At 39.8% G+C, this 11,634-nt stretch overlaps 1 protein-coding gene across 1 annotated transcript; it reads right to left on the bottom strand.

Annotated features, from left to right (window-relative positions):
• Positions 1 to 689: 689 nt before the first annotated feature.
• Abhd10 (abhydrolase domain containing 10) lies at positions 690 to 11,066 on the bottom strand. The gene is made up of 5 exons (XM_013028521.1): positions 10,892 to 11,066; positions 9,343 to 9,526; positions 4,565 to 4,676; positions 4,054 to 4,191; positions 690 to 1,555 (listed from the first exon to the last, which is right to left on the bottom strand). Exons 1-5 carry the CDS (start codon positions 11,034 to 11,036, stop codon positions 1,211 to 1,213), a joined length of 924 nt encoding a protein of 307 aa, XP_012883975.1. The 5' UTR covers positions 11,037 to 11,066; the 3' UTR covers positions 690 to 1,210.
• Between the last annotated feature and the right edge of the window lie 568 nt (positions 11,067 to 11,634).

The following is an 11,634-nucleotide window of genomic DNA, read 5'->3' as shown; positions in this document are numbered from 1 at the left end:
ACTGAATGTGGGTGCATGCCTATAATCCCAGATACCCAGGAGGCAGAGATAGGAAGACTGAAGTGGAAGTCCAGCCCCTGAAAATCAAACTAAAGCAAAAAATATTTAGGGTATGGCTTAAGTGGTATAGCACTTAACTAGCAGGTGCTGCTTTCAAAGCCAAGTACTGCCAAAATACACACACACACACACACACACACACACACACACACACACACACACCTCCTGCTTTCAAAGCCAAGTACTGCCAAAATACACACACACACACACACACACACCTCCCTTACATAGTTAATACTAATCTTTATATTTCCTTACTGACTTTTAATAATTCAGAAAGCCCTGTAATTGAAATGGATATTTTACTTGGATATTTGTACTTCAGTACATACTTGTAAAAAAAATTTTTTATAAGCAGGTAATAATAAATAAATATAAATTTCTCGTTAGTCTTACCGATGATATAAAATGTCACATCATTAAGTGAATTTGCAGCTGGGAGTAGGCCTGTACTCTCCTTATTTGGGAGGGCGAGGCAGGACGAGCACAGGTTTGAAGTCAGCCTCATCTATATAACAAGTTCAAGATGAGTCAGATCAACACTGTGATACCCTATTCCAGGGAAAACGATGAATGCAGCAATTAAACATATGATATATGGGCCAAAATTCATAAATATCTCCTCCATATCACTGTAAGAATGTGTAAGCCTTTAATGAAGTCAAACCTTAATTCTGTTTTAATATAACATATCCTTATTTCCTTTATTATTCTTCATATTTTTTCTATTCATTTCAAATTTCAAAAATTTCTTACTCAATTTTGTGAGCTGCTTTTTCAAGTCAGAAGTGGCTGCAAATTTCATATACAATAGTGCTGAACAAAAAGAAAATATTAAAGCTTTATTGTAATTCTAAAGAGGAGAGAACACAAAGGATGACAAAAGTTAACATATGAATAAGATAAACATGTCCTGTGTTTTAAAAAAAGGAAATGTTTTAATGGAAAAAAATATCAAAAATTGCAGGAGAAAATTTTCCCAACAGCAGCCACAGTAGCAGATACTGTCATTTCATTTGTATTTCCTGTGCAGAGACATCATTAAATAAATACTTATATTTACAAAATAGAAGTGAGAGGAAAAAGCCTTATGAGGGTCCTTGTTAGCCCTCTCTTCTGGACACATTACACACCAACTGAAAATGGGCTTCTATTGTGGCATGGATGAGAGCTTCTCAATTAAATCGTCAATCGTGTACACAAGAAGTTGAATGTCTGCCTTTTCCTTCATTTCATGATCACTGTGTTTCCTGAGGATGACATCAACATCTGTGCTAAGTAGTCGGTCAGCAACCTGCATGGACGTATGCCAAGGGATTACGTCATCCATCATGCCATGGAGCAATCTTACAGGACAGTGCACGGGAATAGGGCTGTGTAACAAGCAATGGTGCTCTGCTTCCTTAATGAAACTGTACTGAATGTGATGATATCCTTCCTCAGTGTATTTTGATGGCATGGACCAAACACCTTTCATCTCAACTTCCTTTTGAACCTGTAGGGAAAATATGTGTGAAAACTGCAAAGCATGTACACATGGTGAACACACGATAATTCTTTTGTTTTTATCTGCACTGGTAGTGGGGCTTGAACTCTGGGCCTGTACTCTCATAGTTTTTTTAAATAGGTTTCTTATTGTAAAAATACTATACAGAGGGGTTACAGTTACATGAGCAAGGTAATGAATACATTTCCTATCAAGAATTGTTACCTCCTCCTTACTCTCATAGTCTTTTTTTTTTTGGGGGGGGGGTCCAGTCGTGGGGCCTGAACTGAGCCTGGGCGTTGTCCCTCAGCTCTTCAGCTCAAGGCTAGCACTCTACCACATGAGCCACAGCGCCACTTCCGGCTTTTTTCTTTTTTCTTATGTGGTGCTGAGGAATCGAACCCAGGGCCTCGTGCATGCAAGGCAAGCGCTCTACCACTGAGCCACCTTCCCAGCCCCCCTCATAATCTTAAATAGTCAAAAAGCAGCCCTTGAATAAGAGGGAAGAATAACAAAAATACAATAATAATAATTCTAAAAAATTATATGAGCAAAGTACTTAACACATACATCTCACTACAGGCTGGGAATAATGCTATTATTCCATTTTTATAAACAAATATATTGAGGTTTAGAGAAGTCATGTATCATATATGGCTAGGAATCTAACAGGTTTGTCTAACTTTATCAAAGGGCCCCTTAAATCAGATGTCACTTACCTAAAAGAGAAATGGAAAGAAAAGTACATTCATTAAAATCAAATCTTAGAATAAAAGTTGTTAAGATTTCAAAGTAATAAAAAAAATTGAATTATCTAAAATGGGTATAGGGTGGAATGAAACTCAAGCATAGACATGAAAATGAAAAAAATATGAGAAGGGTTATTCATGCTCACATTCTGATATACTAAACATATACAATTTTTACCATTTAGGCTCCTAGAAGTGGTAAGAAAAAGGTGTTTTTTTTTTTTGTTTTGGGTAATAGATATTTCAAATACATCCTGAAAACTGAACAGTAATATAATTTCTAACTTACTCCCTTAAACATTACAGAACTAAGATCCTTTAAGAATTCCTATTATTCAGAATAAAATGTATTTGTTCTCGTTTTTTTCTATAAAAAACACTTCCTTAGCAACACAGAGAAAACATGGAAAACACAAAGAATACTAAATTACCCATATTCCTACCTCAAGTGAATAACTATCAACTCTCTCTAGATAGATAGAGAAATTTTCTTTTTCCTTTTATTTTTTTGCCAATCCTGGGGCTTGAATCTTGAGCCTGGGTGTTGCTATTCCTGAAATCTTTTTGCTCAAAGCTAGCACTCTACTGCTTGAGCCAAGTGCCACTTCCATATTTTTCTGTGATTAATTGGAGGTAAGAGTTTCACAGACTTTCCTGCCCAGTCTGGCTTCGAACCGTGATCCTGAGACTGCAGCCTCCTGAGTAGTTAGAATTACAGGCGTGAGCCACCAGTGCTCAGCTCAGTCATATTCTGACTTCTTTCCTTCTTGTATTTTTTTATTATTTGGCTTTTATGTGCACGATATATAAAATATATCACCTACTACACATTCATTTAGTTTTCATGCTGCTCTGTCGCTCAGTTCTTCAGCTCAAGGCTAGCGCTCTACCACTTGAGCCATAGCTCCACTTCTGGCTTTTTCTGCTTATGTGGTGCTAAGGAATTGAATCCAGGGCCTCATGCATGCGAAGCAAGCACTCTACCACTGAGCCACCTTCCCAGCCCTTAATTTTTTATCCAAGTAGACAACATATTTAAATCTATGTCTAATCACAGTGTTTAACAGACTAGTTATCTTTAATGTGTTTCAGAAAGTTTACTTCTATCATGATTACTAATCATAAGAACCTTTTAGAAAGATAAGAATTAGGAGTACCAAAAATTAAAAAAAGCCAACTACATAAGCTAGAAATAATAAGGCTTACAACCTACATGTTAATTCTGATTGGTGATGTCTGCATGGAGGATCTCAAGTTACTTTTGGGCTAAAAACATTGGTTTCACAAATGATTAGTCAATTCTAGCATGGTCATAAGAACAGATACTATTGCCCAGATGCCACAAAGTTAGGACAAGAGATACAAAAGAGATCAAGATGTATGATTCAAACAAGTAAATGTAACTAATAAAGAAAATCTTGCTAATAAAGGAACTGTGGGGTTATGAATATAGTCCTGAAGAAGCATGCACAAGGCCTTGAGTTTGATCTCCAACACTGTAAAACACAACAAACAAAACCCTAAATAAGTTGCAAAGTATGGTTTCATTCATGTGGCTCAAATATTTCAGAGTGATTTGAAGGAACTGTGAAACAAAGGAAACACTAAAACCTGAGGCCAAATAGTTAAAACTGAACAATGAACCTGTGTTAAAACAAAACGAAACAGTTGAGAGGAGACAAGCTATTATAACATGTCAAAGTAAAGCAGAATGATAGGTGATACACACTAGGATTGCCAAAGTAACTTGTGACTTACCTCAACAGGAAGCTGACGGAACTGTGTCACTAGAGCATCTGTAGCTGTAGCTACACCAATAAGAGCCACAACCTTTTCTGGCCGTGCAACTGCAGCATGAAGCATAAGCCATCCACCAAGACTAGAACCAATTAGAATCTACAAACAAAAACACGCTGTTTTCAAAGGATTCTTTTGGTCTGTAAAGTGAATGGGGAACAAACAAAAACGTATGTACATTTTGTCCCCTATTTTATATATCCATGTAGCTCGGATTTGAATATTCCACACAACATAAAATTCAACTATAATTAATGTTTTGTAAACTGTCAAGTCTATGATACACATAAATTATAAAAATAAAATATGTACAACAGAATGTAAACTGCTGCTTACATTTTGTTAGAAACAGAAAATAATAGAATTTTAACCAAAACTGTTTAAGCAAATTGTTAATATTTAAATATTAAATCGATTTTCATATTCAAAGCAATTAAATTACTGGCTGCGTCAGTGATTATCAAAAAGTCACCTGCGGTCCTTTGGCTATATCATCAAGTATAGAAAGCACATCTTTTCTCCATTTCCCCACAGTGCAGTCTTTTAAGTTACCATCTGAATTTCCAACTCCTGAATAGTCAAACCTGAAAAAGGGGAAAATATGTATTTCTATCTAAATCTTTATACAGATGTTTATGTGTTCATTTTAAAAATAAATTTCAGGGTAATACATTCATTCTTATAATCGTACATTCGTTCATAAATATAGTAAAACATTAGTCAATGTATTTCAGCATTCTCTATTGGTTTACCTTTCACAAGGAGTTTTATTCAAGTTTTTCCAGGGTACAGAACACTGCCTGACCTATTCTATCACCACAGATTTCTCCTCACATCTCTCTCAGTACTTTGGTAAGTCCAGCATCCTTTTGTTTTAGAGACGGAGTTGTGCAATGTAGCTCAGGCTAGCTCAAACTCTCAATCTTTCCCTAAGTTCTAGGATTATAGGCCAATATTTTGATGTAGGTCTTTTGTGTGTGTGTGTGTATGTGTGGGGTCCTGGGGGTCCAGGGCCTACACGCTGTCCCCTAGCTTCTTTTGTTCAAAGCTCGTGCTCTACCTCTTGAGCCACAGCTTCACTTATGGCTTTTTGGTGGTTAATTGGAGATAAGTGTCTCACACATGTTTTGCTTGGGCTTGCTTTAAACCACGACACGCAGATCTCCACCTCCTGTGTAGCTAGGATAACAGGTGTGAGCCACCGGTGCCAGGCTCTTAGGTATTTGTCCTAAACTCAGACTACATCATAGTTCTCTAATTGCATCCCCTTGACTCTGACTCCTAATGATTGATAACTGTTCAGTTCTTTTTGAGCGTTTTACCAATATGGCATTACCTTTAACTGCTTCTTGTGCCACAGAACATAAAATGTAATGCTTTAGCCTATTGCTTGAGAACATTATCTTCTGTGCATCTCACAACGATTTTTGATCAGAGGAAACAACTGCTTCAGCCAAACTGATTAATTTGCACATCTTAAAGTAAGTTCTTTTCTTATCTGTTTCATGCTTCACTACCTTGTTTCCTTTACCTGGAATACCTTCTCCTATCAATCTCTTTTCTAAGATCCTATCTTGAAGCCTTGTGCAAATGCAATTTTTTGAAAAACTTCCCAAAAGAGTTGGAAAAAAAAAACTTTCCCTATGAAACTTCCACAGCATTCATTTGTTATCTCTCATGAGCAATTAATGATATTTTGCTAAGACAGAATAAAAGAGGGAAAGGAAAGGAAAAAGAGGGAAGGGGAGGGAAGGGGAAAAGGAGAGAGATAGGCAAAAGGGATAGAGAGGGGAAAGGGGGATAGAGATGAGAGAAGACTGAGTATATTTATTCTATAAGATCCTAGAAAGGAAATAACATTATCAGGAAATAACATCATCTTATTTTTTTCTCTACATTCTTCATAGTAGCTAGGCTTGGAGGCCCACACACCAAGGATTACAATATCCAATAAATGAACAAAATTAGAAGGTAAAAATTAAAAGAATTATTTTGTTTAAATATTGCTTTCTTACGTTTTTACTAATCATTAAGTTTTTAGAGTATATGAGTATAGAATATGAACATAGTATATAAATGCTTCAGACAGAGGGATTTTTTTTTTTGTCAGTCCTGGGGTTTGAACTCTGCCTGGGCGCTGTCCTCAGCTCTTCAGCTCAAGGCTAGAGCTCTACCACTTGAACCACAGCACCACTTCCGGTTTTCTGGTGGTTTATTGGAGATAAAGAGTTTCACCTCTTTTCTTGCCCGGGTTGGCTTTGAACTGCAACCCTCAGATCTCATTACAGGCATGAGCCACCAGTGTTCGGCTCAGAGGGATTTTTTTATGTTGGAAGGAAGAAATTATTTTCTTTAGGTTAAAGTGAAGTGATATTAGATCCTTGGGAAAAAGAACAAAGCTCCTATTGAGTCTAAAAATCAAATTACTGTTTCCCCCTCAATAAATAGAACTTTGAAAATAGACAAAAGAGAAGAGAGGAGAAAGAGATCAGCTGATTTCCTTTCCTCCTTTTTATGGGCAACTACCTATGACTATTTAGTATAACTACCTTCCAAACAAAAAATACTTACAGAGCTTCTCCAAGAAGGAAAATACATGCATACAACATCAACAATATTTTGGGTCCTGTTCTATAACACTATAATAAAACACGTATCACATTCATCAGAAGAATGTTTTGTTTCCAGCGAATAGTAAAGTTATAATTATGCTACCCTGTAGTCTACTAAGTGTGCAATAGCATTATGTCTACAAAAAGTACATACCTTCATTAAAAAAAAAAAATACGTGATTGCTGGGTGCCGGCAGCTCATGCCTGTAATCCTAGCTACTCAGGAGGCTGAAATCTGAGGATCACACTTCAAAGCCAGCCTGGGCAGGAAAGTCCATGAGACTCTTACCTCCAATTAACCACCAGAAAACCAGAAATGGCCCTGTGGCTCAAGTGGTAGAGCCCTAGCCTTGAGCTGAAAAGCTGAGGGACAGCACACAAGCCCAGAGTTCAAGTCCCACGACCGATAAAAAAGGCAAACAAAAAAATACTGCTAATCATGATCTGAGGTGCTGGAAATATAGTGCTGACTGCCTGATGTTAGATTGCCAATTCTCAATTTGTTAAGAATTCAGTGTCTGTGTGAGGTGCGATAAAATGAGGTATGCCTGTATAAACTTAGTGATGCTGATGATTTAAGTTAAAAATTGAACAGTTCACTCTTGCTAAAACTTATTCTAAAGACAAAAGATAAAAATTTCAAACACATACAGAGCCTAGTACCAGTGGTTCATGCCTATAGTCCTACCTACTCAGGAAGATGAGATCTGAAGGTTAAAGCCAGCCCAGGCAGACAAATCAGAGATAATTATCTCCAAGTAACCAGCAAAAAGCCAGAATTGGAGGTCTGACTTAAGTAGGCTGAAGTGGTACAGTGCCAGCTGTGAGGGAAAAAGCAAAACCAGAGTTCAAAATTCTAAGTTTAAGCTCCAGTACAAACACAAAACATGCATACACACACACTTTTAAGACTTAAATAGTAACACAATTCTATTCTTACAGTCTCTATCCAGGAACATACTTCCAATTAAGAAATAATTATGAAAGGATATTGGCTTTATAAATGTGGCTATCTTCAGGAGCTCCAACAAAAATTATATTTTAGGCAAAGTAACAGGATGTTAACAAACTTTTCATTTGATTATATGTATCATTTTTTTGTATAATACACTAGTGATTTCATTGTTAAACTCTCTACATTTCATAACATTAATCAGTACAAAAGTAAACAGAATGAGGCACCAGGGTCTCATGCCTGTAATATTAGCTTTTCAGAAGACTGAGATCCAAAGGATTGGGGCTTGAAACCAATGAGGGCAGAAAGTCTGCAAGATTCCACCCCCAATTAACCTACAAAATGCCAGAATGGAGGTGGGCTCAAGTGTAGAATACCAGCAATGGGCAAGAAAGTTGAGTAAGTACATGAGGCCCTGAGTTTAGCTCTGATGTGATGTGTGTGCAGGCACACACATGCATGTACACATATGCACACACACACACACACACACGCACAAGCACACACACACAAATAAATGAATGGGCTGTTAGTGCTACAAAGAACTCAGAAGTTAAAATTACCTTTAATTTCCTTTTATTGGATGACAAAATGATATCCAGTGTTTATTGTCTTGTCAGTTACTGAATTTATTCTAGAGTCCATAATTCTTTTTCTAAATGTATTTTTTATTGTAAAGATTCTGTAGAGAGGGGTTACAGTTACATGAGTGAGGTAATGAGTCCACAATTCTTTAATTCCAAAGCCAATTCTGTTTCTATGCTATATAGTGAGTGTGTGTACTTGTGTGTTTATATGTGCCCTACTACTATAATACTACTATACCCTACTTCCTTCTGGCAAATTAAAACACTAAATAAATGGCTTACAGATAAACCTGCTGAAAAAATGAACAAGTGGATTTACTAAGAAAAAATAACCATCAATATGAAAAATTAAGAACTGTCAAATTAAGTTTCAAACACAAACTTCTTATCCTTTATGCTCATATATTTATACAAGGGAGAAGTCAATTACACAACATACCTTTATAGTTTTTAAAAGTACTATATATATATATATTTTTTTTTTGGTTGTGGTGCCTAAACTCTGGGCCTGGTACTGTCCCTGAGCTCTTCAGCTCAAGGCTAGTGCTCTACCACTTGAGCCACAGCACTACTTCTGGCTTACTATATTATCTTTAAATACATTTTTTTTTTGGCATGGTACTGGGGACTGAACCCAGGACCTCTGTGCATGCTAAACATACTCTACCATTGAGCTACACACTCAACCCTAAATACCCCTAAATACACATTTTAAAAGGTAATAAATAGTGGTCAAGTAAAGCCTTACAGCTTTATTGGGACTCACAATGTAATTGCAAGAGACTATAACAAATCCAAATAGCATAGGTTTTTATCACATATTTTATGTAAAGATCTTAGATACCATTTGCTCCCTAACCATATGATATCACAATATTATTTGGAATAATACTTGTTCCCAGTATTGTCAATGTGGCACAAGGACTTTAAAATATTGTAAAGTTTGCTTTTACAAAGAATCATAAGAATATTTACAAATGATTAAAATAAATTAATCTACAAAAATGCTGGCATTTACTTCACCTGGTTAGAGCAGAAGAAATTCATTGCAAGTCTAACTAGTAATGATATGTTCTCTGAAATGTATTTTTCCTACCTTATATAGGCGTGACCTACAGATTTGCAAAATTCCTCAATGGCCAATGCTTTTGTACCATTCATAGTAGAAAGATAACCAGGGATGAAGATAATTCCCGGTGTTTTGCCTTTTAAACTCTTGTATGCCAGGTTTGGAAGGTCGGATCGATTAAGGAAAGAGAGTGATGCCATTTTCCTGCAAGCTAAACAAAGTATACAAAACACAAATTACACTTTGCAAATGGTTTTTGGAAACACAAACATTTTTAGTCTTAGCTTTCTTAACTCTCTGATGTGACAAAGTATTTCCAAACAGGCACTGGTGGCTCATGATTTTAATCCTAGCTACTCAGGAGGCTGAGATCTAAGAACTGCAGTTTGAACCCAGCTCAGGCAGAAAGATAGGCGGACACTCAACTTCAATTTTAACCAGCAAAAATCTGCAAATGGAGGTGTAGTTCAAGTGATAGAGTGCCAGCCATTGGGATGGGGATGGGGGGCAAAAAGGTCTGTGGAGTTAAATCCCCAGTACCAGCACCTAGATTTTTTTTTTAAATTCATTTGACAGGAAAACCAAAACAGACTCCGTTGACATTCAGATTTTACCCTGTTGTCTTGTTTTGTGGGATTGCCTTTTTTGCTTTTTAATGTTTCAGGAATTTCATATCCTCTCCTTTTTGGGACCTGGGGAAAGGGGTTTGTTCTTCCTTGGGGAAATTATTTCAAAGAAGTGCTGACCCCTTTTACTACTGAATTCCCACTCACCTATGAAATTACAAGCCATGGGAACAGACTCAAACTTTTACATCAACTGGGAAGGATCAAGGAGCAACCGCTTTACAAATAACTTCTCATAGCTTGTAGCAGCATGGAGACAAGGTCTCCCAATACCCTTCCAAGCACCACGCGTTTGACAGCTGTGTGCGCAAAACACCGAAAAGTATGATCCCAAGATTAACTACACATTCAGAGAGAAATCGTTTACGTAGAGACGATTCTGATTTGGGTCCCCATTTGAATTTCCTTTGTAAGAGTAATGACTATAGTTTTTTTTTTTTTCGGTAGAAAGCATGCGTTCTGTAACTCCAGTTACTAGGGGCAGGGCGGGGGGGTGGCGGTTGATGAAGAGCCTCAAGGGGTGGTGGTGGTGGTGGTGGAATCCACGGCAGAGGGCAAGCCTGGAAAACGAAACCACAGAGGGCCTGGTGGTCGCTCCAGGGTGGAGCGCTGGCAGTCCCGAAGTGTAAAGCCCGGTATCCCCGAGACAGGGGCGGGGAGAGAGGTGACGGGGCCCCAAGGCAGGGCTCAGGTCGTCGGCTTCCGTCCCTCGGACAGGCCCAGGCCCGCCACGGGAGCCATTGGGACGACTCGGCGCAGGAACCGCGCGTCGCTGCCGAGGGCAGAGCGCCACGGCCTCCACGGACGCCCGGCCCGGCCTTCCGGAACTCCGGAGGCGCCCTGCGCCAGGAGCGCCGACGCCGCGGGCGGCGGGGAAGGCGAGGCAGCTTCCGAGCGCAGCGCCCGGGGCGGGCGGGACGTGCGGCGCCCCGCGCTCCAGCCACACTGACCTGGCAGCCGAGGCGGCGCCCGCTGGGGCTTCCGAGCCAGGAGCGGGCCCACATTACCGTGGGGGACGAGAGACGCGAAGACCCGGCCCCAGCTCCGACACGGAACCCAACCCACGGCGGCCGCCGACAGGCCCACGCCCGCCATCTTCCCGGCAGCCCTCGCGTCCCTCCCCGGGCGACGGAGGCGCCGCGGTCGCAGAGCTTCAAGAATGCGCATGCGTCGCCCGCTGGGGGGTGGGGGGGCGGGACTTGCCCAACTGCGTCAGCGTTCCAGGCGCGTGGTAGTGCGCGTGCGCTGCAGCGTGCGCTTGCTGGTTCTGGGGTGATTGAAGCTGTACTTTTCAATGGTTATTAAGTCGTTATACAAAAGAGTAATAGTTCCGTCAGGCACATTATGCGCACAAGGCTTCTTGGTCAATGTCGCCTTTCCTTTCTCCTCAGGGAGGCACCGCCTCCCAGGGCCTGCGTGGAACACCAGGTCATCATCTGGAAGGCTCTCCAGCAGAAGCGGGGATCCAGGCGTGCTCAGTCCCAGCTCCAGGGACTCCCACTTTTAACCTGTCCTGGAGATGCTTCCAAGATCTGACCTTTGTAAGGGCTGACCTTCCTATCTGGAGTGGAATCAGGTGTTCTCTACTCCTCAGTTTGTGTTCTAGTTGCTTCTGTGACCTACTTTTTTTCTTTGTCGGTTGTGGAGCCTGAACTCTTGGTCCTGGGCGCTTTACCACTTGAGCCACAGCACC

Source organism: Dipodomys ordii, unplaced genomic scaffold (genome assembly GCF_000151885.1).
Source record: "Dipodomys ordii isolate 6190 unplaced genomic scaffold, Dord_2.0 Scaffold111, whole genome shotgun sequence".
Taxonomy (NCBI): Eukaryota; Metazoa; Chordata; class Mammalia; order Rodentia; family Heteromyidae; genus Dipodomys; species Dipodomys ordii.
Note: the sequence above shows the minus strand (reverse complement) of the source record. Positions and strands in the feature narration are given on the sequence as shown.

Excerpts from the sequence above, each read along its gene's own strand:
- Abhd10 (XM_013028521.1), bottom strand. The coding sequence starts at position 11,036 with ATGGCGGGCGTGGGCCTGTCGGCGGCCGCCGTGGGTTGGGTTCCGTGT. Across the intron at positions 4,677-9,342 it reads GTAGGTCACGCCTATATAAG|GTTTGACTATTCAGGAGTTG; the intron begins GTAGGAAAAATA and ends CCCCTTTTTCAG. Across the intron at positions 1,556-4,053 it reads TCCGTCAGCTTCCTGTTGAG|GTTCAAAAGGAAGTTGAGAT; the intron begins GTAAGTCACAAG and ends TTTTCCCTACAG.